Source organism: Leucoraja erinacea, chromosome 14 (assembly GCF_028641065.1).
Source record: "Leucoraja erinacea ecotype New England chromosome 14, Leri_hhj_1, whole genome shotgun sequence".
NCBI classification, from domain to species: Eukaryota; Metazoa; Chordata; class Chondrichthyes; order Rajiformes; family Rajidae; genus Leucoraja; species Leucoraja erinaceus.
This window is the reverse complement of record NC_073390.1, coordinates 27923777-27950546: the sequence shown is the minus strand read 5'-3', so window position 1 is coordinate 27950546 and position 26770 is coordinate 27923777. Positions and strand designations below refer to the sequence as shown.

Here is a 26770-nt window from a genome sequence, read left to right as displayed (position 1 = left end):
ATTTCCCTCCCATCTTTCCTCCCCAGCCGCCACCTTTGCGTAGTTTCCCTTGCATTGTATAGTGCAAGTTTCCCTTCTATTGCTTTAACACACACTGTGCACAAAATTAAATTTAACATATATATATATTTATATGAATGTGTGTGCCTGTGTGTGAGAGGAAAGTTAAGGGTCTGTCCCACCAACATGCGATTGCATGCGTCTAGCTCCTCTATAATCTTTGCTGAAAACCGCGCGAAAACACGACACCTCCCAGAGTCACGTGCGCGCGGATTCCGACCGCAGGGTTCGATACTTGCGAGCACCAGCAGGTGCCGCTACACTGTGCTGAAATCTCTCCAGTATTGTAAAAATGCACTAGAGTATACAAATACAAGCTGTTTAAAATGCTCTGGTTTTTGTGCATATTTTCAGCATCAGCAGTATTTAATGCCTGTGCCAAATCTTTTGCTACTATTGGAGGCAGCGAACGATTTACACGCAAAGGAACTCAGTCTCCCTTATTAAATTTCACACAATAAAGGGCTGCGAGTTCCAGAGGCTGCGAGCTTGGCCAGCCATCTCCACCAAAGATCATATAGCGGAGCGCTCCTCTATAATCTTTGATCTCCACTGAGGTGCAATGAAGGAGGATAATGTTCCACAATCCCAAGGGACTCATAACTCTCAACTCAATTATTTTGAAGGCCGTTCCAACTGCTCTCAAACCAAAACTTAACATTTAATTTGAAATTAAGTTAATTAAACAAGTAAAGGGGGGGGGGGGGGCCGAGGCGAGGATGATTAAGGAGAGTGGTGGCTGGATGGTCATTCTTTCCTCTCCGCCATGCTACGCGACAGTTTAATCGAACTGTTTAAGAAGGAACTGCAGATGCTGGAAAATCGAAGGTAGACAAAAGTGCTGGAGAAACTCAGCGGGTGCGGCAGCATCTATGGAGCGAAGGAAAATAGGCAACGTTTCTGGCCGAAATCCTTCTTCAGTTTAATCGAACTCATCGCTTGGCTCCCGATTCTGAAGAAGAGTCCCGATCCGAAACATTTTTTTAAATTTCAAAATAGACTTTATTCAAATTAAAAAAAAAAAAATACAATACGTGAACCGTGCGAAAAAATTCATCCGACATTTTCGGAGGCCCTACACCTTGTTCAATACAGTCTATACATTTCTCAAGTCTGTCCCCCACCCGTGCCACTCATGTGGCCCCCCCATGGCGTGGGATACCATCACCTACCAGTTCTCCAGGGATGCTGACTGGCCCGCTGAGTTACTACAGCGCTTGGTATTTATTTCCCCCCTCACTTGCTGGGCCCGTCCTGTAATTTTGCGCGGTTGCCATCACAACGCACCGCCTGTTGGCGGCCGACGCGCATGCTCGGTGCTGCGCACGCCGGGAGGGCTGAGAGGATGACAAGATGGCGACAGCGATGTACCTGGAACATTACCTGGACAGTGAGTACCTCGGGCTGCTGACCTGGCGCTGGACCACAGACAGCCGCTGCACCTGTTAAAGCGAACGGTTCGCTTTATTCCCCGGGTAATGGGCCCAGGCGTGCTTCCGTTTGCAGTCGGCGTTACTCGAGCCCGAGGGGGTGGGGGGAGGTGATAACTGGAGGCCCACGTCTGAGTGATCGTGCCGAGCACAATCACGTAGGGCCAAGCTTCTCGATTATCATTGACAACATAAACAATGCTTTTCGTGCCGCACCAGGGAGTTTTCCTTCAGTTTATAGATGGTTTGAGAGTTTCCGGCCATCCGCGGCCAACATTGCGCATGCGTGGAGGCTTCTCCTTCCGCACCCTGGAGGCTAAAAGTATAAACAAACGAGTCTGCAACAGGCAGGCAGCTCAAGGCCCGGGGGGAGGGGTAAGAAGAAATAATGAAGCAGCCAGTGCCTGCATGTAAGAGTCCTGACACTCTTCAAGTTTGGGCTGATAACTCGTGCATGACGTTCAGGATGCACAGGAGGCAATTAAGCCCCAGCAGTTGATTCTTAAACTATACGCGTTGACGTTCCGCAGTTGCTGTTATAGGATCATCAGTGACTAGAAACGTGCCTAGAGTAGCCACGTAGATGGCGTGGTTACAAGAGAAGGCTAAAGGCTGGGTACTCGGCGATTACACCTAAAACCTTTCCAACATCTATAAGGTACAACCTGGAGGTTAACAGAGTGCTTTCAGCCCCGCACGATCCAAGACAAAAACAATCTGCCATTTTCAGACTGGTATCTAATTCACCATCTAAACATTCTGTCCCTACATCAATTACTCATCTTGGCTTGACGATACCCTGTCCTGTAAATCTTTTTTTTTTATTGGTAGCTGTGCAAGCAGGAAAATACTAGGCAATAATCTGCAATAGGCAAGGTGTTACTGGACTTTAATCAGTAACAATCTGGACAGGTTGCTAAAAATTATCAGTGCATGGGTAAGTGATCTGGTTCATTTTGGGCAGGAGTTACTGACTGGTGGTCAACAATGAAAATCAGATGCAAGTGATCTGCTTAACAAACAGACCATTTGCCCCCTCTAGCCTTTCAATTTGATCAATGCTGATCCAACACCACCATTTATCTATGCGTCCCTCAAAGTACCAGAAATCTACCAATCTATTCTCAATGTAATGAGTGATTAAGCCGGGAATGTGTTGGATAGACAACTTCAAAGATTCATCACTTTTTTGAGTTAACACATTTTTCGTTTCCATTATGGCATACAATTCAATATGATTCCATTACTAGTCACATCTTTCAATCCCCACCCTTTCCTACTTCCTGTAGAGACACTCCGCATTTTCTTGCTTCACCTTTCCCTTCCAACCCAAACCTCCCAAGTACTTTCTCTTGCAACTGTAAGAGATGTAACACCTGTCCCTTTACCTGCTCCCTCATATCCATCCAGATACCCCAGTAGCCCTTCCGGATGAGACAGATTCACAGCATTCGGTGCTCCCAATGTGGCCTCCTTTACATCAGCAAGACCAAGGCAACTATTTCACTGAACACGTGCTCATTCCGTCTCGGCTTGCTGGGCCTCACTGTTGCTAACCATTTTAATTCCTCATCTCATTCCCATGCTGATCTTTCTGTCTAGATGGAAAAAGGGGTTGGGGTTGCTACCTGGAATTAGAGAATTCAATGTTCATGCCATTGGGTTGTATGTTAATAATGGAGAACTCAGTGGGACAGGCAGCATCTCTGGAGAGAAGGAATGGACTTCTTCAGACTGATGCCAGGGGAGTGGGCGGTACAGAGAAAAAAATGTAGTCGGAGACACTACGACTGGTGGGAGAACTGGGAAGGAGGAGGCGATGGAGTAGAGGGAAAGCAAGGGCCACTTGAAGTTAGAGAAGTCAATGTTCATACCGCTGGGTTGTAAGCTACCCAAGCGAAATATGAGGTGCTGTTCCTTCAATTTGTGCTGGGCCTCACTCTGTCAATGGAGGAGGCCCAGGATAGAAAGGTCAGATTTGGAATGGGAGGGGCAGTTAAAGTCCTGAGCAACTGGTAGATCAGCTAGGTTTAGGCGGACTGAGCGGAGTGGGTCAGCAAAACAATCGCTGAGCCAGCGCTTGGTCTCGCCGATATACAGGAGTCGATACTTGGAACAGCTGAATGAGTAGATGAGGTTGGAGGAGGTGCATGTATTAACTCTTCAACTGTTGTCTGAGTACAAGCAATTATCTGGAAATCCATGTGGCCCAGGTAGTGTTTTGCTCTGGGAAGCATTAGATAGTGATCGCAAGGCAGGCAAAAGTTAATACGACCGAGTAACAGGTTGTGATCTTCAGAATTGCAGGCAGCGGGACAGACCTAATGAACACGGATTTATAACACTTGAGAGGATATTGTATTGATCTGCACCAGTGCAGGTGGATAGTAATGCACAGCAGTGTGGGAGAAAGAAGCAGTGATCTACAATAAACCATGCAACAAAGATATTGGAAAAAGTTTGCACATTTGTGAGTGGGAGCTCAAGGGCAAAATTATAGGAAAGTTACATTGAGATGTATGCCCATGTCTATAACATAATTCACCTCTTTCTTTACTTGAAATAATCAACTACTGAAACCCTCCTCTATGTCTGTCTTATCTCCAGAATCCATTTCATAAATTCTCCCAGTGAAAATAATTCTGATGATTGGTTGTTGATTGGTGTCAGTTTTCTCTCTCCACAGTAGCTGCCTGAGTATTTCTAGCATTTTTTGTTTTGAACGTAGATTTACAGCATCTGCAGTATTTTGGTCTACCCTTCCAATGTTCTGATTCCGGTTGGCCATCCTCTGTTGGCACCAGCTCATCCAATGCCATATTTACACCATTCCATTCGCCTACCATCTTGTTCATCAAGTTTTTATGAAGTAACTTGGCTTGCTTTTAACAGTGAAAGTGGATGCTTTTTGTTGCGGTAGAGTGATCAAAGGTCCACAGTAATTTAAACAGGCAATTATAATAGAAGGATCTAGTAAAATGCATACTGGATAAACAGGGGAGAGAACAAACCTTTGTCTAGACAGAATCTTTGTGCTTTCCCCACGAGTTAAACAATCCTACAGCAAATTATTTGCAAATCTATGAGATTTCGAACTTTACAGACGGATCTAAAACATAATATATGTAGTAGTGAATGTTGTTATAAGCACATGCAAGGATCTGCAGAAGTTCTGTTAGGATTAATAAAGGGGTCCTCAAGTGCAGACACAAGATATGGGATGAAGACATTACATCTGTGATTATATCAGGTTGATTTGCAACATTAATCATGTTTGGACAACATTTGTGCAGGAAGATTCCATGGTCGTCTGGAGAAAGATAAAGAAGGCATCTGCTTTTGTGTTCACTGAAGATTGCCAGAAAATGTGTGGAGGAGAGAGTTAGCCAGGCAGGCATAAGAAAACCAACCAGTTCAAATGCGTATAAACTCCGTACAGACAGCACCCGCAGTCAGGACCGGACCTGGGTCTCTGACACTGCAACTATACCCGCTGTGCCACCGTGCCGTGTTACTGCATATCCAAATAAATTTTATATTGTAACGAAAAAGCCTCATTGATTTTGACTGACACAAAGATGCTGGAGTAATTCAGTGGGTCTGGGGAACATAAATAGTGACATTGGGATCCTTCTTCAGACTGATTCAATCATCTGAGTTACCCCAGTACTTTGTGTATTTTCACTTTAAAGCTATGCGCCGATGCCGCTGGTCTGCAACAGCAAGCTCTTCACGGGTTAACGGCTCACGTTGTTACGGCTCACGTTGTTAGCCCCTGGTGATAGCACTTTCTTCGGCTTGCCGCCCCTTGGAAGTGACTGCAGGTGAGAGGTGAAGGGGCCCCACGGTGACTGAGCGCATTCTGTCAGTGGGGGCACACTGAGGAAAGCGCAGTCGCCAGGGGCTACAATGTGAGCTGCAAAAACAGCCATGAGAACCAGAGAAGAAGGGTTAGCTTGTAGCCCAGCAGCATCAGCGCCTAGTTTTAAAGTGAAACATCAGAAAATGCTGGTGTAACTTAGCTGACTGAATCAGTCTGAGGAATGGTCCTGATGTCACCAATCTGTGTTCTCCAGAGGTCCTGACCTGTTGAATTACTCCAGCACTTTGCGTCCTTTCAGTGGGTGAAGAAGGACTTGCGGGAGCACCTTGCGAGTCGAGAGTGGGGTTGGGACACGGGGGACTAAACACCTGGGGAGATGGTACGAGCCAGAGATGGGTTGGCGGGTCTGTCCGCTATATCTTATAACATCTGTTATAAGGGGATTGTTAAAATGAGGGTTTACTACATTGGCTTTGCAAAACAGTTAGGAGAGAAGATTGAGAGTATAGTTGAATCTTTCACAATGGAGGGCCACATCCGGAAAGAGACTTCACCACTCGCAATGCCACCTGTGGCCACTCAGGGAATTTCTACTGAGCTCTCCCACTCAGGGAATTTCTACTGAGCTCTCGTAATTTTGTCTGGATTATAGGGGTGGGCAGACAATCCTTTGCAGGAATATCGGTGTTCAACCTGTACAAACAGATGTAGAATGACAAATTCAAGCTATGAAAAACTTGGTACAGTGAACTGATGAGTTTCATTTGATAAAGTTCTTACAGTAAAAATAAAAACTTGCTTCTGTGTTCTGACAGGTATTGAAAATCTTCCTTGTGAACTTCAGCGGATCTTCCATCTGATGCGGGACTTGGATCAGAGAACTGAAGGTGCTTGCAGCATAACTAAGAAATATGTAGAAACACTGGGGCTTAGAGCTTGGGTTTTGTTGTCCTCTATTGTGCAATGCACCAGTTCCCTGTAAGCGTGCAGATTTTAGCATAAAGCTGTAAAACTGTATTTTTAAGCTTCTAATTTTGTCCCTCAAGTTGATTTCCAACTAACGCAACTTAACATTCTAAGGGATACTGGGCAGTTCAGGAAATAATTATCCAATATATTTTTCAATTTATATTGTCCTATGAACTTTTTCAACCTATTAGAATAAATAATGTGATCAATTGGCATTATAGTAGAATCATGCATTTATAATTGAATCTGTGCTGATGTTCTCCTGATATGCCAATGAGTGCAATTCCAATTTTGCTGTTTGCTACCCTTACTTTTTAATATAACCTTTGGTTTTCCAAACAATTACACAAACTGTTTCTATAAAACATTCATAGATTTGCTAATGTGATTTTCACAAATTTACTTGATATCCTCCTTTCAGTATTGGAAACAATATAAAATAAAATCATGAATTTTAATTAAATAGATGACTAACCGGAATAACTACAGCATATACAAGTTCAGCTTATCTCCTTGTTCTTGTACCCTGTGCTTTAAGGTGCTTTAAGGTGCAGCAACAAATGCTTGACTATTTACAGCCATTTGCGATGCGCTTTTTGCAACTGCCTGTGTAGCTGTTACAAATCCTCTGCCCCCTAAATCTTACCGCAAATCTAACCATATATTAGAGTGTGATTTATTCTTCCTTTGATCTCCTGGCTATTTTCATTTTCCTAAAACTGCTGTGGCTCTGCAATTTTAGTACCTTTCCATTTATATACCAGAATAGATGGTTGACTGATATTCTGCCAAAAACATTGTCTTGCATGCTCTGTGCATGCTGGCAAATATTAATAGATATTTCAGATGCAGATGCTTCTTTGCAACTGTAGCCCATGAGCCTCAGACGCATTGGGCTATCAGCTATGTTTAAAAACAAGCATGAAATTGAGACTTTGACATAGATATCGTTTTATTAAAACCATGAATAACATGTATTATGTCAATAATGTTAAATATATCTTACTTCGTAAGCAAAGTACCGTATTTCCCGGCAATGAAGACACACCTGCATCGAAGACACACCCCCAATTTAAGTTGCTAAATTTCGAAAAAGGGATGGCGGACAGGATCAAGGGTTTGTTTTAGTCCCGGGATCGGCAACATCGCTGGCGTGCCCCGGGACTGGCTGCAGTTCCCAGATCCCACGCGTCCCCAGGACTGGCTGCAGTTCCCAGATCCCACGCGTCCCCGGGACTGGCTGCAGTTCCCAGATCCCTCGCGTCCCCGGGACTAGCTGCAGTTCCCAGGCCGCCTGCAAGGCATGGGACTAGCTGCAGTTCTCAAGTCGCCTGCCCCGGGGCTGGCTGTAGCGCCCAGGTCGCCTGCCCCGGGACTAGTAGAGGGAGAGAGAGAGGGAGAGAGAACGAGCCCGAGACAGAGCAGCCGGCCTTCCGCCCATTACCTGCCAACCACCACTCCACCAGTTGCGCCTGTGCCGAAGGACACCATGGCTGACTGGCGGGCGGGCCGGCAGAAGGCGCTGCAGTGGTGGCCGGTTCCGCTGTGCGGTCCCGGCGGCTGCTCGCAGCCTCCCGAGCTATTTCCATCTCCGGCCACAATGCGGTGACTATGCGCCCAGAGCGCAGCAGCGAGTGGGTGAGTTGCTGGCGTGATCTCGACCCCCTCCTTCTCAACGCTCCTGCCCTCTCCGCAACTTTACCCCTGGTGGCCCAGCCAATTTGTGCAGCTCTGGCCGAGCTGACCTGGGCCAGACTCCCCACAGGTTGTGAAAGGAACTCTACCCACCCCCCCCCTTAGCGGCGCTGTCTTTTTATAGCCGCTTCCCATCAGCTGCCAACAATGAGGGATAGACTTGGCTATACCTCAGTACAGCAACATTGTTCTTGATGTTGCTGTACTGAGGGATAGCCAAGTCTATCTTTTTTGGCTAACAACCAAACCTTTGGCCTCCAAGACGCAGGTAAATATTCGTGCCGTATTTTTGGGTAAAAAATATCATCTTCATTGCTGGGAAATACGGTACTTGTATTAGAGCCACTGACAAATCAACACTTCTTTCTACTGATGGTCCTGCAGACTTTATATGTTTGCTTTGTTATTCTAATACAGTGCCCTTCATAATGTTTGGGAAAAGACCCATCATTTATTTATTTGCCTCTGTGCTCCACAATTTGAGATTTCTAATAGAAAAAAATCAATTGTGGTTAAAGTGCACATTGTCAGATTTTAATAAAGGCCATTTTTATATATTTTGGTTTCACCATGTAGAAATTACAGCTGTGTTTATATATAGTCATTCCATTTCAGGGCACCATAATGTTTGGGACACATGGCTTCACGGGTGTTTGCAATTGCTCAGGTGTGTTTAATTGCCTCCTTAATGCAGGTATAAGAGAGCTCTCAGCACCTAGTCTTTTCTGCAATCTTTCCATCACATTTGAAAACTTTTACTGCTGTTTATCAACATGAGGACCAAAGTTGTGCCAATGAAAGTCAAAGAAGCCATTATGACTGAGAATCAAGAATAAAACTGTTAAGCGAGACATCAGCCAAACCTTAGGCTTACCAAAATCAACTGTTTGGAACATCATTAAGAAGAAAGAGAGCACTGGTGAACTTACTAATCACAAAGGGACTGGCAGGCCAAGGAAGACTTCCACAGCTGATGACAGAAAAATTCTCTATAATAAAGAAAAATCCCCAAACACCTGTCCAACAGATCAGAAACACTCTTCAGAAGTCAGGTGTGGATTTGTCAATGACCACTGTCTGCAGAAATTTTAATGAACAGAAATACAGAGGCTACACTGCAAGATGCAAAACACTAGGTCGCCGCCAAAAATAAGATGGTCAGGTTACATTTTGCCAAGAAGTACTTAAAAGAGCAACCACAGTTCTGGAAAAAGGTCTTATGGACAGATGAGACAAAGATAAACTTATATCAGAGTGATGGCAAGAGCAAAGTATGGAGGAGAGAAGAAACTGCCCAAGATCCAAAGCATACCACCTCATTTGTGAAACAAGGTGGTGGGGGTGTTCTGGCCTGGGAATGTATGGCTGCTGAAGGTACTGGCTCACTTATCTTCATTGATGATACAACTGCTGATGATAGTAGCATTATGAGTTCTGAAGTGTATAGACACATTCTATCTGCTCAAGTTCAAACAAATGCCTCAAAACACATTGGCTGATGGTTCATTCTACAGCAAGACAATGATCTCAAACATTCTGCTAAAGCAACAAAGGAGTTTTTTAAAGCTAAAGCATGGATAATTCTTGAGTTGGCCAAGTCAATCACCTGATCTGAACCCAATTGAGCATGACTTTTTTATGCTGAAGAGAAAAATGAAGGAGACTAGCCCCCAAAACAAGCATAAGCTAAAGATGGCTGCAATACAGGCCTGGCTGAGCATCACAAGAGAAGACACCCAGCAACTGTTGATGTCCATGAATTGCAGACTCATAGCAGTCATTGCATGCAAAGGATATGCAACAAAATATTAAATATGCCTACTCTCATTTACATGACATTCCTGTGTCCCAAACATTATGGTGCCCTGAAATGGGGGGGATTATGTATAAACACTGCTGTAATTTCTACATGGTGAAATCAAAATGTATAAAAATAGCCTTTATTAAAATCTGACAAAGTGCACTTTAACGACATGTGATTTTTTTTTCTGTTACAAATCTCAAATTGTGGAGTACAGAAGCAAATAAATAAATGAAGGGTCTTTGTCCCAAACATTAAGGAGGGCATTGTATATCCATGTAGTTTTTTGGAAATGTATTCATCTAATTTCATGAGTTTGACTTGTGCAGCTCAGTAGTTATGCAAAAGTGGGATGTAGTCCTTTTTAACACCAACGTAAATCTGGCAATAATGGATATTAGTTATGTGTTTTATTTACACAGAGAAATATTGTCCCTCTTAAAATGCAATTCATAAATTGGCCTTGGTAATTATTTTTTTTGCCATCAATTCAATTTTTATCTTCCCTCAATCTTGGAAAACATGATCATGCTCCTACATTTGACAGTGGGTTTTTAGAAGTGTTAAATGGCTTTTATTTTTCAAGATTGTAAGGAAGTTTAGGGTTATGACTTATTAGGCCGGTGGTTCTCAGGTTTGTATTATTGCTGATGACCTCAGGTTCAGAAATCTGAAGTTCTGTTCTATTAAAGGACGTTCTACCAAGAGATTCATATGTAACAAATCAAACAGAGATTGAGTCTTGCTCTTTAATTAATTCTTGAAAAATATTTCCATGTTTCTGTGCTTTCTGTGCTAAGCCTTTCTGTGCAACACTTAACACCAAACAGACCCATATTCTACAATTCTACATTAAATGTATCTTCTATTGAGGTTATCCTAAAATCTTATGTCTTTGGCCATCTTGTTTTTTCCACTCCCTCTTAATATTTCTTACAGGCCAGTGATGAGCTAGATTATGCTAGAATGAGAGATAATCATGTATAGTCAGATACAATGATTTTTATATTTGATCCCTTCAATCTATACCAATGAAATTATTATTCAGTGCTTCTGTGACCAAAGCACAAGGGAGAGAATGAGGTGATAGGGCAGTGCTGAAGGTTAATTTGTGGTTTGAGCTGATTAAATAGGAAATTAATCCTTTGATATGTACTTTGGAAACTTGTACATATTGAGAGCAAGACTGATTGAGTGATAATTAAAAGTAATGTTTTACCAGCATGTAGAGAGAATGCTCATCTCAACCATTGTAGTAACAAATTAGGAGTTATCATATTGCAAGTGACAATAATTTTGGAAAAACCTTGGCTGGTCATTGTCTAATTTATCAATGAAAACATTATCTTGACATATATATATATATTGGTAGAAGTATAAAAAGGAAGCATGTGACTAAAAATCATTAAATGGCTTGAGGAAGGTGAGAATATATAGGTTTCCTTAAAAGGGGAAACCTATTGGATGGTTTTCTTTTTCTGTACTTTATTCCCTTTCAGTTACCATTTCTTGTATTTCAAAGTTAAGTAGTCCACCAACACTCCTTTGAGTTAAAACATTCTGTTACATTTTGAACCAGTTTAAAACATGACTGTGGATTTAGCACTCTTAAATTTAGACGGGGTTGGGATTAATTCACAGTTTCTGTTCATGATTTTCATTCTGCAGTGTCCATCGGAAGTTAAGGAGTTGATATTAATTTGAGCTCAGTTGTGAGCTAGGGCTCTTATTGGCAGGGCATCAACTTTTGGTGAAGAGGGAAATTAATGATTATGAAGAATTTTATTACATCATTAAACTGAAGGGCAAATATGTAATGTGCGAGAACTTGCCAATTAGAGGATAGGGAAATGCAGGTGTACAGAGGAGTGGGTAAAAATGGTATACAAGAGGCCAATGTTTACTTTCTTGAATCTGTCTAATTATGATGCTTACTGTTTGCAGATAAAAAGGTAGAGATCGACAAATTGGCAACTGAATATATTTCAAACGTCAAGAGCCTGTCCTCGGATCAACGAGTGGACCATCTGAAGAAGATTCAGCTAGCCTACAATAAATGCAGAGAATATAGTGATGACAAAGTGCAGCTAGCAATGGAGACATATGAAATGGTGGGTGGTCTATTGGACTGCAGGGGAATCTAAGGTGCATTCATTTTTGATTTGGAGTAAAAAGGCAGGACTTTCCCTCAAAAGTACAGTAAAACTCTGGTAATCCGGTGTCCAATTATTCGGAGGTCCTGATTATTCAGCAACTGGCTCACTCATTAGCATCAGGAACTGAATGAGTCTTTTCTAGTCTGTTTCGACATTTTCTGCGCTGCCAAATGCCAAGTGCATTGCTGAGTGTTGTTTAGTTTACGCCGTATCTTTATTTTTTCAAGCCACCCTCAATTCATAATGGATTTTAATATGAGTAATGATGGTAGGGATGGTAAAAGTGTAAAAAGGAAGCATGTGACTCTAACAATACATCAGAAATTGGAGATCATTAAACGGCTTGAGGAAGGTGAGAATCGTCATGTTATCATGGGAGAATACAACATTGGATCATCTACAATATATGACATCAAGAAACGGAAAGGCGAATTGCAGTTATTTCTAGCTGAGTCTGATACCACTAAAGGAATTGATGCACGGCATACCTTGAAAAAGCCAAAGTTGTCTCAGTTAGATTCCGCTTTGTATAAGTGGTTTCTTACTAAGCGTTCTGAAGGGAAGCAAATAACTGGACCTATGCTCATTGAAAAAGCAAAAGACTTTCATCAGGAAATGAAGCTAACTGAGCAATGCGCATTTTCTGAAGGTTGGCTTCGTAACTTTAAAGATCGTCATGGTATTCGTAAGCCGTCTGTTTCAGGAGAGCCCAAGTCAGCTAATCATACATTTGCAGAGGACTTTGGTGAATTTTTTAAGCCGTTAATTCAGAAACATAAATTGTCACCCGACCAAGTTTACAATGCGGATGAAACAGGGCTATTATGGCGCTGTTTGCCAAACAGTATGTTAGATGGTGGAGATGAAAAATGTGCTCAGGGTTTTAAACGAAATAAGGACAGGATCGCAGTCCTTGTTTGTGGTAATGCTTCTGGTAGACATAAACTGAAACTTTTTGTTGTTGGTAAATACAAGAAATCTAGAGCTTTCAATGGTATCACTTATTTACCCGTTGTCTATGATGCTCAAGAAAATGCCCGGATGACTGCGGAGCTCTTCAAAGAGTGGTTTTTTCATCATTTTGTTCCAGAGGTCAAAGAAAATTTTAAAAGGCTGGGCTTGCCTGAAGATAGTACAGCTATTCTTCTAATAGATAATTGTAAGGCACATCATCCTGCTTCAGAACTTGTTTGTGGCAATATTTCTGCTGAGTATCTGCCTGCCAGTGTCACATCACTCATCCAACCAATGGATCAGGGGGTAATTCAGAGATTCAAAACTGCTTACAAGGGATCTTTCATTCGCAAATTGCTGAATTCTAATTGCATTGTACAAGATTTTCAAGCTTCATTTAATCTTAAAGATGCTATTTATGCTGCAGCTTTAGCATGGAAGGATGTCTCAAGTATCATCTTGCAAAGATCGTGGAGGAAAATATGGCCTAGTGTAAAATTTGGGCGATATTATTTAAAGGAAGAAGAGTTTGAGGGAATCAGTGCTAGACAAACTGGACTCGGAGACATTTTGAAAATAATGGAAGAGGCTCCAACTGAGAATCCTGTCAGCAAACTTACAGAAGAAGAAATGGAGGAATGGTTTGATGAAGATGGGGACCCAGAAGTAGTTGAAATTGTAACAGATGCACAGATAATTGACATGGATTTTAATCTTAATAAGGTCAAGGTAATGGAAGAAGAGGAAAATTATGAGGGACAAGAAGGAGGAACTAGATACACCTGGCATCAGGCTACAGAATTTATAACAAAGTTTGTGGAATTTGCAGAGTACAACAGCCAGTACAGTGCTGCAGAAGTAATGAACTTGCATATTATACTGAACAATTTCTATGAGAAAAAAGCAGCATCAAATAAACAGGCAGACCTCAGAGACATGTTCAAGAAAGCAATCAAGAAAGCAGGTCCATGTAGCCCTACTCCTTCGACTTCTTCTACACCAGATCTAATTATTGTTTCTGATATTGAGCCTAAGACTGAATATTGAAGACAACCTTGATGACCAATTGCTTGCGGCTGATATAGTAGTGCAGCTGGTTTGAAGGATTTAAATTTTCTCTATTTTATAAGTACAGTACTGTACATTAAGCAGAACTGAAAATGTGTATTTTTATGTATGATCACAGTACTGTAACTTATTATGAACTGAAAATAGTTTAAGTTGTGATTGATGGATAAGTACAGTATACACTATTGTTTAAATGCTGTTAAATAAGTTTCATACTAATATGCTGCCATGGATAACTTCTGAAGTCATCTCTACAATATTGGTGAGTAGACCGTGGTGCTGTACATTATATGGAATTTATTGCTTTACTATCATTACTTTATTATGGCAAATCAGTACAGTATTACAATATTATGTAGCCCACATTAAATTAGATAAAGTATATGTATTTACTGTATTACAAATATTATGCTACTGTGTAACGTGAAAAAAAAAAGTGAAATAAAAGCGTGTTGGTGTAACATACAATGGTCCGGAAAATCTGCTCGTCCAGCACCACCAAACCCCTGAGGTGCCAGATTATCTGAGTTTTACTGTAAATAGCTACCACGTACAAAATCTTCGAAAGTACAGGATTTGATGGCCAATGATTTAATCATGGAACATGCAATGATAAAAACCTTAAGGAATACTTCCTTAATATAAGAGGTCTGTATCTGGCATTTTCCCAAGTCCTAACAGACATTACATGAAACAGAAAAAAAGCAGATTTCATGAGTGTAATGCCTACACACATTTTCTGAGCATTTACAAGAGCGCTGTAAACAAAATTTGACATGCACAAGGAGATATTAAGCCCGATTAAAATTACAAGTTTTACGAAGCAATTTATACAAGAAAAGAGATGTAGGGAAGACTTTCAAAAGCCTGGGGGATCGACAGCTAAAATCATAGCAGTAATGAGAATGATAAAATTCAGATATGATTCAGGCCAGAATTGAAACGTATTCATATCCTAAGGAGTTGTAGGGTTGGAGGAGAATACAGAGATGGGGAAGGACAAGACCTTGTAAGAATTTGAAAGCATCAGTGATTATGAGAATTTTAGAAGCACAATGTTGCTTAATTGACAACTAATTCAGGTCAGCAAGAATGGAGTTAATGGGTGAACTGAGTTAGGACAAGGGGCAGGGGGGGAAGCAGAAGATTTTTATTTAACTTATCGTAGTTCATGGAAGGTTGAGTGAGGGGGGATGCTAAGAGTGCATTGGTTAGTTAATCGAGAGGAAAAGCCCTGGATGAGTGTTATACCAGTAGTTGAGCTAAAGCAATTGTGCAATTGGATTGTGAATGTATGGCAATGTATAACACCAGGGTAAAAACTGCCTGGTTCAATCAAATGGTTGCCAAGGTGAGGGATAGTGGGTGGCTCCAGAATGGAATTGTAACATGTGCTGTTGTATTTGTTTTGTTTTTCTTCCCTTCTGTGGCTATAAAATTTCTACTCTTGTAGTAGTGGATGTTAAACAAATAGTAATTTGGTAGGACATTTTCGCTTGAATGGCCATGAGGTAGAGCAGAATGTCATCACTGCATTTGTAACCTGATACGGTGTTAATCAGATGATGTTGAGGGGAGAGCTACTGATGAGAAATAGATGGGCGAGGTACAGGATATTTCAGGTTTGGTAGGCAGCAGAGATATGGCAGGCGTGGGAAGAGAAGCCAGAGGTGTGGGAAGGGAAGCCATTGCAGTGATTATCTGGCAGCATAAATAAGAATGGAATCATATGACTGCAATCCCACCCAGATGGATGGCCAATATGCTTTGGAGGAGGAAGTTCCAGTCATTTAAATAAAGATTGAAAGCAGAGAAGAAGAAAGAGGAGGCTTCAGTTACCTGTATCAGGATTACATACAGGCTCAATCGAAATTTTGATAAGGCTTATTTTAGTCTTGCAATTGGGGCTTAAACTTGAATAGAGAGATTCAGCCAATGAGTTCAAAAAAGGCTTGGTGTGAATTAAGAAGATAGTGTACAGGTAATGGAGATTAGATATGGGAATTAAGTGAAATGAGGTAAAGTGTTAATTCGTGATGAGGGATTATATTGTCAGTCTGCAAGAAATAGACAAAATCTGACGAGAGAAAATTAATAATGTTGTCAATTAACAGGGGGGGCCAGGAGGGGAATGTGGGTAGTCAGATATTCAGTGGAAAACTTTTAAATTGACACATTAAAACTGTTTGGAAATAGTAAAAACAACATTATGCTAAGCAGACAGGTCACAAATAATTAGAGATATAGTACGTTTATCTCGGCATCAACATTTCTCCTGCTGAATAGAGTAGCAGCTATTCACTTCATCTTTATTCACTTTCTGTTTTCTGCAACACTGTTTCAAAGCAATTGCCTTTTCAGTTCTCAGGACAGCTCAGAATCAAAGGTGGCGTGACAAAATTGTACTGGTTTGCTTAGATTAGACATAGATTGAAAACTGTCAGTTAAGTCTAGCTGTGTAGGAAGCATCAATGCCTTAAAAAAAAGTATGTTTCTCTGAGTCAGAGATGTAAAATTTTAAACAAACCAGCAAGAATCTTGGGTGCAGTAACATTTGTGCCACATTATTGGGCCAAGAACTGAGTGTCCAAACCGTGTGATATTTCCCACCTACTCCCAGATTATTTTGATTAAAGCTCTTATTGTACGTGCTTTGGCACAGTGATGTATATTTGAATATGTGTACATTTCAGATGTCTTGTAGATATTGCTATTAATTTGTATGTTATTTCAGGTTGATAAACACATCAGGCGGCTGGATGCTGAACTGGCCAGATTTGAAGCTGATCTGAAGGAAAAGTTGGAATCCAGTGACTATGAGAACACGGGAGGCAGAGGTAGTAAGAGTAAGTAATGCTAGTAATCCAGCATATGCAGTTCCTTCCTACACAAGTAATGCTAGTAGTTGGTTTGTTGTATATAATTATTTTGAAATTTAGACTAGTTTTAATTGTGTGTACAGAAATATAAAAATCCTTTCAGTCCCTCTGAGACTATTGTGGCCTATTGTGTTTCATTATTTGATTTTAATGAACTTAACTCCAGTAAAGTGCATTGATTCCATAGCATATGTAAGTCTTGAAAACTGGAAGTCTTTCCCATTCCATTCCCATTTAGGCAGCAATTAACAGTAATAATTCTGAGGTGGTTGTTTACATCACGTTTATGTCAATATTTTATTTCTTGTCCACGCACTATTTTTGTGTTTGTGCCACTATCTTTAACATACTGTGCCTATTTTGTTCTTTTATCTATGATACCCCATTATCTCTTCTCTACCTCTGTTCTTTACTTAACTATCATTTTCAGAATCTTGGCATGGCTGGCTAGGCCAGTGTTTATTGCCCCAGCCCAATTGCTCTGAGGAGGCTGGTGGTGATCTGTCACCTTGAACCGCTAAAGTCATTCTGGAGGTATAGCACAGTGCTATTGGGCAAGAAGTTCAAGATTTAGATCCATCAAAAGTGAAGGGCCAGCAATATATTTCCAAAGTATTTGGTTTGCTTTATCTTCTTGTATGAAAAGGGGAAGTTCATAATGCAGAAACGGAGTGAAATGGAGCTACATATTTGTCTATATTTAGCCTCTTACCTGCAAATATTTTCCATTTAGAAGGCAGAGGGCAAAAAGACAAAAGAGGGTCCAGAGGCCGTGGTAGACGAGCTGAAGAAGATGTTCCAAAGAAGAAGAAGCAGAAATCAGGGTAGGTTACATATGACATGTTGATTTTCATGTTTCATCTCCATAAATCTCTCCAACCTCACCTATTCTATAATTTGAAAAGGGTTCCTGGGATGTTGAACTTCAATGTGAATTATTAGAGATATCTGAATCTTAAATACCTTCTCGTCTCATATACTGTTTTATTAAAGATTAGCATGTATGAGGTGGAAATCATCAGATTATGCTGTTTATATTCCTGAAATGTTACTTCTAATTTACTTCCTAATAAGTCTATGGTATCTCTCTTCAGATCAATTACTTTAAATCACGGTCTATGTGTTTGAAGAACTTTCTGTGCATCAGAATAAACAGTGGTATTATTGTATCAGTATGGTCTTGAATAAGACAGTAGAATGCGGGGTGCAATAACATCTAAAGGGTCTGGGTTCAGAATACTGTTCAGAAATTTTATTAATGTGCTATTGATAGTAATTTATAGAATTCTGTATACTTACAGTACCATATCAGTTTCAGCCAGTTAGTCCTGTTCATACTTTCCGGAGGCGTTATCACAATGATAGTAGTCTGATAATGATAAGGAAGATTTTTATGCAGGATCAGCAGAGTCTGTCACAGTGGGGCAGATTGAGTTTGAGATTGCTTTGGGTTGATCGGATTATTGCACACTTCTGCTTGCGCACACAGGTAGTTCTACTCCAACTCCTGTTTCCATAGCCCAAATTGGACATAATGTAATTGATGAATGAGGCATTATGCAGGCCAAATTAGTTATATCACTATCGGGAACTAGAAAACCACTTAAAAGTTGCTTTGGAAAGTGACGAGCAGAAAAAAAACTGTCTTGGGGGGGGAAAACATTTTTTTTCCGTGTAACCTCCCCGCAGTAATCAGACACCATTGTCTCTTCAGTCTGTCAGCTTCACTGCAGGTGGCCATTTAAATTGTAATGCAATCGCATCTATTGATACGTGCAATTATAAGAAGGAACTGTTTAACAAGGAATTGCAGATGCTGAAAAATCGAAGGTAGACAAAAATGCTGGAGAAACTCAGCGGGTGAGGCAGCATCTATGGAGCGAAGGAAATAGGTGACGTTTCGTGTCTAGACCCTGCTTCAGACTGATGTGGGGGGGGGGGGGGGGGGGCAGGAAGATGAGAGGAAAAGGCGGAGACAAAGGGCTGTGGGAGAGCTGGGAAGGGGACTGGAAAGAAGGAGAAAGCAGGGACTACCTGAAATTGGAGGTCAATGTTCATACCGCTGGGGTGTAAACCACCCAAGCGAAATATGAGGTGCTGCTCCTCCAATTCACGGTGGACCTCACCCTGGCCATGGAGGAGGCCCAGGACAGAAAGGTTGGATTCGGAATGGGAGGGGGAGTTGAAATGCTGAGCCACTGGGAGATCAGGTTGGTTATTGTGAACCGAGCAGGGACCACAGAGTGGCACGGGTGGGGGACTGTTTGGTGAAATTTGACAAATGTAAAAAATTGTACTGGAAAAAACTTGCATAGTCTCCGAAAATGTCGGATGAATTTTGTTTGTTTGAATGGTTCAGGAATTGTATATATTTATCAATTGAATAAAGTCTATTTTGAAATTTAAAAAAAAAAAAAAATTGTGAACCGAGCAGAGGTGTTGGGCGAAGCGATTGCCAAGCTCTCCCACAGCCCACTGTCTCCGCCTCTTCCTTTCTTCTTCCTGCCCCCCATCCCCACATCAGTCTGAAGGTTTCGACCCGAAACGTCGCCTATTTCCTTCGCTCCATAGATGCTGCCTCACCCGCTGAGTTTCTCCATCAGTCACTGAAGTGTTAAACAGAAAATATAATTCAAATCAACTTTTATTTATTCTGTAATTGTATTCTTCCTTTTCTAGGGCAGAATACTCTGACTCCATTTTGAAAATGCACCCATCTGATGTTTTGGACATGCCGGTTGATCCCAATGAACCCACCTACTGTTTGTGTCACCAGGTTTCGTATGGAGAAATGATTGGTTGCGATAACCCAGATGTAAGTGTGTTTGATTTTGATTTTGAAGGATTTTTAATTTTATTGGATATATTGTGAATTAATGATTATACTTGGAGATACGGTGGCAGAGTATCAAACTTATTGAATTAAATTGTTTGGAGCATATAGGGTTATAAGAAAACCGGATTAGCATTTTCTAGTGTCAATTGTGTATGACTTGTTTAAACTGTCTTTGTTTTTATAACCATATTTGCTTATAATGAGATCCCTTGAAGTTATATTGTGTATGCATGCAAAGAATTTCACTGTGCCTAGTCACATGTGACAATAAAGTATTCCTATTCCTACTTTGCAAAAGTAACACCTTAGTTTTAATGTGGCACCATCTGTTGGAGACTATTGAGAGGGAGGAGTGATTGCCACCTGACCAATCTGAATAAATGGTTGGCCCAGCCATTTTCTTTTTCTAGCTGTGCCCTCATTCCCTCTTCTTTGTAGGATTTTTTGATGATTTTCCCTCCTTTCTGATGTATCAATCTGCCACCAAGTATGTGAACAAAGGATTAATTTTCATAGCCTTGTGCAGATGTTGTTCTTAACACTAGATGTTCCACAGCTGTGTGCTATGAGGTTGTATGCAGTTTCTCTCGATCTGGCTATCTCCAATCAACCAACTATATGTGTTTACTGATGGATTTTAAGTACCACAGTAAATGCTATGAGACTGTTCATTAATTCTGAAGGCTTAATACCGAAAAATCAAATTTTAATTTGATAAAATTAGCAATAGACGTTTGCTGTGTGAACTATTTAATACAGACTTGAAATAATTATTTTGGTATGTCTAGGAATGTGGTACATATTCTGACATTTGAGTCATGGATGTTTTTTTTTTGTTTTATTACTGATAGTGCCCAATTGAATGGTTTCATTTTGCTTGCGTGGACCTCGCAACAAAACCAAAGGGGAAATGGTAAGTAAGGTTGGACAGCGTAAATATTGTACAGCTTTCTTAGAAATTGGAAGATCTATGACAAAACATTCACAAACATTGGAAGACAGGTTTTTTTTGGCCACAGTAAGACTGATCCTGTTGGCAAAACATTCTTGGTGCATAGCCACTATTAGAAGCAATGTGAGCTACAGTCTTAAATCATAGAATAGGCTGCACAGTCTTTTGAGCCTACTCTGCCTTTTGCAAAGTTCGGCCAAAATCCCATAGACATATTTTGCAAAATCAGATGATCACTGTCTTGTATGTGCTCAATGACTGTGCTTCTGAGGTAGAGAATTTGAAAGATTCATAATGTGCTGAATGAAGGAATTCCTTAATCTTGTGGGGGGGGGGGGGGGGGGGGGGGGGGGGGGGGGGGGGGGGGGGGGGGGGGGGGGGGGGGGGGGGGGGGGGGGGGGGGGGGTAAGGCAGTTAGGAATGAGATTAAGGAATTTCTTAAATTTGAGGGATGGAAATGCTGAAGAATTCAATACTAGACACATTAAATAAACTGTTTTTATAGCATTGTTGTTTGTGTACAGGTTCTGTCCACGATGTACCCAAGAAAGGAAAAAGAAATGAAGCTAGATCTGCTCACTTGCCTACACGTTCGTGCTTTTTGTTCACACTTTTGCAATTTTATATAATTTCCCTAAATTTGTTGCTGGACCATGAGTGTGTTAGGGGGATGCTTTGATTTATTTCATTCCTACAGCTGGTTTAATGAAAACTGAGGTTTTCAACATTTAATTTCCAGGTAAATTATCCTTATTTGGACATTGAAGGCTTCTGCAACTGACTAAGCTATGATATACAATTTGGACCACAGTAATTTCTATTTCATAAGATTGGCGATCCATTCCAGGGTCAACTTTGTGTGAATGGGAATGACATGAAAATATATAGGGATTCTTGTTGAAATTAGGGAACTGGGAGTTATTGCAAAAATTCTTAACCCTTTTTTTGAAATCACCACATTGAAATAACAGCTATAAGCATTGGCTTTAGGAAATTGTTTAATCTCTACACACTCGGGATACCAGTACATTGAAGCTGGGTGCGCATAGCTCTGTTCTGACAATGGAGCAATGATATTGCAATTGCAAGTCTCTGTACTGAAGGGAACATTAACCAAAGCAACCATTGCTCTCTGTGGACCCAGGAAGGTACCAGCAACGCACCTCATTTGCAGTTATGCAGAATAAACATGCATGCAACTATTATTGTAGATTTGGTGTTAATCTAATGTTAAAAGTTCTTCAGAAAAAAAAATAGGTTCGCAAATCTTGGTATGACAGAGAATTGATCATTACTGGGATGTACTGATTTCTGAAATGATATGATTGTGATAGTGGTAAAAAAACTTTATACTTCAACAAAAGATGTTTTAAGAAAATGGGAATGTCCATTTATTGTGCAATATTATGGTTTTTAGAACCATTTGATACTTTCATAAAGGATTATCCAGTGAAAGGATTATGTGGCAGGGTTTACAGACTCAAAGGTATCTCATTGAAGTTAGAATTTGTAAACCAAAGAGCCCACGTTTCAAGAATGTGATATTTTAAACCACTGTTGTCAGTGTGTACACCTTATATTACTTGTTTTGTGATATATATATATATACATTTGAATATTTTTAAGAATTCTTAAGCCTATTCAGTATTGAAGAAAGATTTTAAAACCAAAATAAAATGTATACCAGTTTTTCCTCTTGAACATAAATATGAACTCAGTCTTACCATCATGAATAAAGAATAACACAAAATGGCTGGCATAACTAATAACTGACCAAAATTCTTGGGTTAAGCGGTAAAGTTTAGAGATTGTGAATGTGCAAAATAAATGTTTATAGGTTTTTCAGACTTGCATGTTATGCCTTTAGTTCTGTAACATCTACAAGCTTCCTGCAGGTGATTGATAGAATCTGTTGGTCAATTGGACATAGCCTTCCACTTCTAGTTGTGCCTTTCACATGGAAACTTGTCAAGTGGAGAAGAATCTAGACATTAAACTCCTGGAAAAACCTACACATGTAAATCCTGTTTGTCTTGCATAATGCAGCAACTTTTATCCAACAGAGGACATTCTACTTAAGTCCGTGGAGCTTTAGTGTGGGTGGAAAATTGAGCCTGTGGGACTATAACTTGTATGCAGGACTATGTCTATAATTTAACCAGCAAAACATATGCAGATCATTGTATATAAACTCTGCACTCCTTTTTGACTGGAAATATTCTACCCATTAACCAATTGGTTTAAGCAAGCTGAGTGGGGTAAATCTCAGTTGCTTCAGATCCCAGCTAGTTCATCACTAATTTTGCATTGTAGTGATATAAATCTTTCCTACATCAGGCATTGGATTATCAAGGCTGCCAGGGAGAATGGATTGCTTTTGATCATCTTCCAGAAGGCAAATAATCTTTCCAGACCTGGCTGGGTCTCTGTGCATTACATAAGTATTCAAAGCAGAAAATGTTTCTCCAAGCCAGAGGAGAAAGAGGAGGAATGCAGCTGCCTGCAATTCCCTTTTAACTGCTCACATACAATATTAAGATTGGAAATGCATAGCCCTAATACAGTTAATGTCGTTCAGATTATTTGTATAAATTGGTTGGAAAATATTTTGTATTGATTGGCCCAAAACTCACAATCACAGAGCTTGCTGATTGAACATACTAATGGCACCATTCCTCTATATATTTTTTATAATTCACCACACTGCTGTGTATTGGTTTGATCAGCTTTCCACAAAAAGACATTTGAAATGCTGCAAAGAAGTGAAAACCAATTTTATTCCAATTAAGAAGGCACCTAACCACATGTGAAAGATTAACAAAAACTAACATTGTATGCCTACAATGATGGTTACTATGGGATTCCATTCAGGGAATCATTTACATACCAAAAGGTACTGATAATGTATGAAAACATGCCAAAGAACAGTAGTGTTAGAACCTGGAAAGAGAAAATGGAAGCAAGCAGAACAGGTATCAAGAATAACTTGTATTTAAATGATATGTAGGTTGGACAATCTACAACTGGAAGTATAGTAATGGAAAGAGAAATAATGGAGTTATTTACAATTTGGGATTTCAGTAATTTGGGGAATGTACGTGGATAAGTCAAATAACAAGTCCCTAATTCCATTTTTACTAGTGATAATGTAATTCTGATTTTTAAATTTTATTATTTGCTATTGTAAACATTCTTCAACTGAGAACATGTTTTAAAGCTTACTACTGATGAATTCTACAAAACATTGTATTCACTGTTATCGCAAAATAGATGGCAAAACATCTAATGGAGCTAAAATACGTTGTTAGAAAGGGAGAAAACCCACAAGGAATCAATCTAATGGTTGACATCAGTGTGGCACGTTCAAAACATCATAAAGATATGTGTACCGTGAATGATAATGACTAACATGAGAAACTGAGTGAACTGCTGATACATAGCTAATATCAACCTATTTTTCCCCCCAAGAATGATCACAATCTAAAAATATTTGGGTGGTAAACTGACTCACAGGTCATTGATTATTTTTAGCCAATGTGTTTTCTTAGTATTTTCGCATCTGGTATTTGTGACTAATAAGACTGCCTTTTCTATTGGACAGACATGTAAATAAGCCTGTAGGTATAATTTAAAGGGCAGTTTAAACAAATATCAGTTCCTCTTTTGATAATTTGTAGCCAGCTGCAGTCTAATGCAATTGACGGCAGAGAATGGGAAACCAGTCGGCATATTTTGGATGACAAAATTGTTTTGAGAGTTCAATCCTGTGTAAGGTTGCAGTCATGTTTTGACGCAACTATTTAAAAAATCGTAATTTTAACCCTTTCCTATTAAAAAAAATAAGATAAATAAATAAACCCCATCTCCTACAAGAGATTGCTGCTTTCACAATTCTTTCTACAGCACAGTTAAATTTCAGAACTTTATGCACAGTAAAGGGCCTGTCCCACTTAGGAGACCTCCACAGCAACCTCTGGAGACCATGCCCGCCACCCATGGTCGCTGCAAGATCGCCACAAGGTCACAGGAGGTTCTGGTCACTCTCCCTAATGGTCGAAAATGGTTTCCGAGTGGTCGAGGCTTCATTGAGGTTGCTGCTTTTTTTCATCATGATGAAAACCGGCCTCAACTAAAAATAGGTCGCCGTTTGGTCGAAGCCAGTGGAGTAGCGTAGCTATTTACTTATAGACAGCCGTAGGCAATCTCCTTCGCTGATTGGCTGATTTTGATTGGCTCATTGGAGTTTCACGACTTGGAAGACCTAGGTAAAATGCCAGCTAAACTTTATTATAGTCCTTAAAACTGTCTCCACTCCTTCTCCCCCCCTTCTCTCTGTGGCAGCCGTTTACCTTCATCTTCATCGCGCAGACAGCGTTCCTCCGCACTCCATGGCCCCCACCTTTGTGATGTGTTTGTGTGTGCGGTATGTAGATGCAGCTCGCGCTTCGGTCGATCCAGCAGGCGGTTTCAACGCGGCCGGTCGATCCAGCTCGAGGCTTTCCAGACGAGTGCCCTTGAGTGACCAAAACCTCCTGTGACCTCGTGGCGACCTTGCAGCAACTATGGGTGGCGGGCAAGGTCACCCGAGGTTGCTGTGGAGGTCTCCTAAGTGGGACAGGCCCTTAACCATACTGGTGGTGTATAATTGAACACTATTGTTCTTACTTTCTGGTTCTTACTTTCTCTACTGCCACCCCGTAGAGTTATAGAATTACTTACAATATACAACACAACCAGTCCATGCTGTTCTCAAGCCACTTCCCATCTTTCCTCATCTTCTGAAACCTCCCTTTTAATGCATTTAGCACCTCCACACCCTGTGATGGTGGTTCCACATTCTCACATTTTTCAGGGGAATTTTTTATTTTACTGAATTCCCTATTCGATTGTTGGTACTTACTTTATATCTATAGCTTTTAATCTTCTAATACCAGTGAAAACTCAATGTCCCATCCAAAAAATGTGTAATGCTTTAATGATCGACCCTTCAACCTTTCCTTTTCAGAAAGCATTCAATAGTGTAATCAGCCAACCATTCACGAAACTGACCGTTATATAAATCCACTGCTGTAGTTTGAACTGCATGTTCACATAAAATAAAAACAATGCAGCAAAAATAATATATATATTTCTCACCCTGTAATAGGTTTTTCATGTAGACCTCAATATTCTAAAGAGAGAGAAGACCTTTTTTATAGAAAATTCTCTTGATTGGAACTTTGTTTTACAGATAAGTCTACAAGCACTTTAATTAGTAAAAATAATTATTCACAAACTTTTATAATCTATCTGATTTGTAGCAAAAGACTATTTGCTAACAAAACAAATTTGCTGAAATAACTGCAAGGTTTTTTTAGTTAATCATTAAGAGTACATACTTTTGATGAAAATGCTTTGCTATGAAGATTGCATTGTAAGACTGTAGTCAGCAATGCAGTGAATGGTCCATGTCCTATGGGCTATGTTGGTGGTCTTTTTTCTGTACAGTTCAATTTGAGAGGGATACATATACAGTAATGAAGAGGTACCTGGATACTTTGGGTCTGGACTGTACTTTGAAAAAATATGACTGAGCTAAGTTATCAGTTTATAAGACACCTCGGCTAATTTAATACCTAACACTGGTCTGCAATCTACTGCACAGTTGCTCAAAATGCCTTTATCTTGTCCTATGTAGATTATAGATAAGAAAAATGAATGTGAACCATTAAAGAAAAGTTATGTATATTTGTATTTTTAGATGTAATGGTATCAAAATAAAGTATTTTTGGAAAATGCATTGTCTTTTAAATATAATTGCAGTAACGTATGACCATACAGCTTCTTGAGGAGATTTGGTCAGTGTTAGATATTCAATTTGCATGGGGCTGGATACTTTATTCGAGTTCTTGTACCAACATATGTTGCAATGGTGCTGTGAAGGTTTTGCAATCGAATCATTCTGCTCCGTTTTGGACTCCGGATAGTAAGTAGCACAGAGATGCCCATTAAAATTCTTCCAGATAGGAGATCCATAAAACATTTTAGAAATTAACAGGTAAGGTTAAGAGAACAATGGCTCTGATTATTTCTGTCCTCATTCTCATTAATGTTCCTAGATTCCACCACTGACCTACATAAGAGGGGCGATTTACAGTTACCAACAAA

At 40.2% G+C, this 26770-nt stretch overlaps 2 protein-coding genes across 3 annotated transcripts; both read left to right on the top strand.

The window, feature by feature from the left end:
* Nucleotides 1–1289: 1289 nt before the first annotated feature.
* On the top strand, nt 1290–26398 carry ing5a (inhibitor of growth family, member 5a). 2 transcript variants are annotated; one of them, XM_055645934.1, is made up of 8 exons: nt 1290–1450; nt 6129–6200; nt 11723–11889; nt 16691–16802; nt 17569–17659; nt 19515–19650; nt 20523–20584; nt 21148–26398. In XM_055645934.1, the coding sequence occupies exons 1-8, from the start codon at nt 1414–1416 to the stop codon at nt 21185–21187; spliced, it is 717 nt and encodes a 238-aa protein (XP_055501909.1). In that variant the 5' UTR covers nt 1290–1413; the 3' UTR covers nt 21188–26398. The 2 variants fall into 2 exon arrangements, with proteins under 2 accessions (XP_055501909.1, XP_055501910.1); XM_055645935.1 differs by having other exon boundaries at nt 1401–1535.
* Nucleotides 11889–14194, top strand: LOC129703458 (jerky protein-like). The gene has a single exon (XM_055645932.1). It carries the CDS (start codon nt 12178–12180, stop codon nt 13933–13935), a length of 1758 nt encoding a protein of 585 aa, XP_055501907.1. The 5' UTR covers nt 11889–12177; the 3' UTR covers nt 13936–14194.
* Nucleotides 26399–26770: the final 372 nt, after the last annotated feature.

Coding starts and splice junctions, on each gene's coding strand:
- ing5a (XM_055645934.1), top strand. CDS start 1,414: ATGGCGACAGCGATGTACCTGGAACATTACCTGGACA. Junction 6,201..11,722: donor CTTGGATCAGAGAACTGAAG/GTGCTTGCAGCA, acceptor TACTGTTTGCAG/ATAAAAAGGTAGAGATCGAC. Junction 17,660..19,514: donor AAGAAGAAGCAGAAATCAGG/GTAGGTTACATA, acceptor TTCCTTTTCTAG/GGCAGAATACTCTGACTCCA.
- LOC129703458 (XM_055645932.1), top strand. CDS start 12,178: ATGGATTTTAATATGAGTAATGATGGTAGGGATGGTAAAAGTGTAAAA.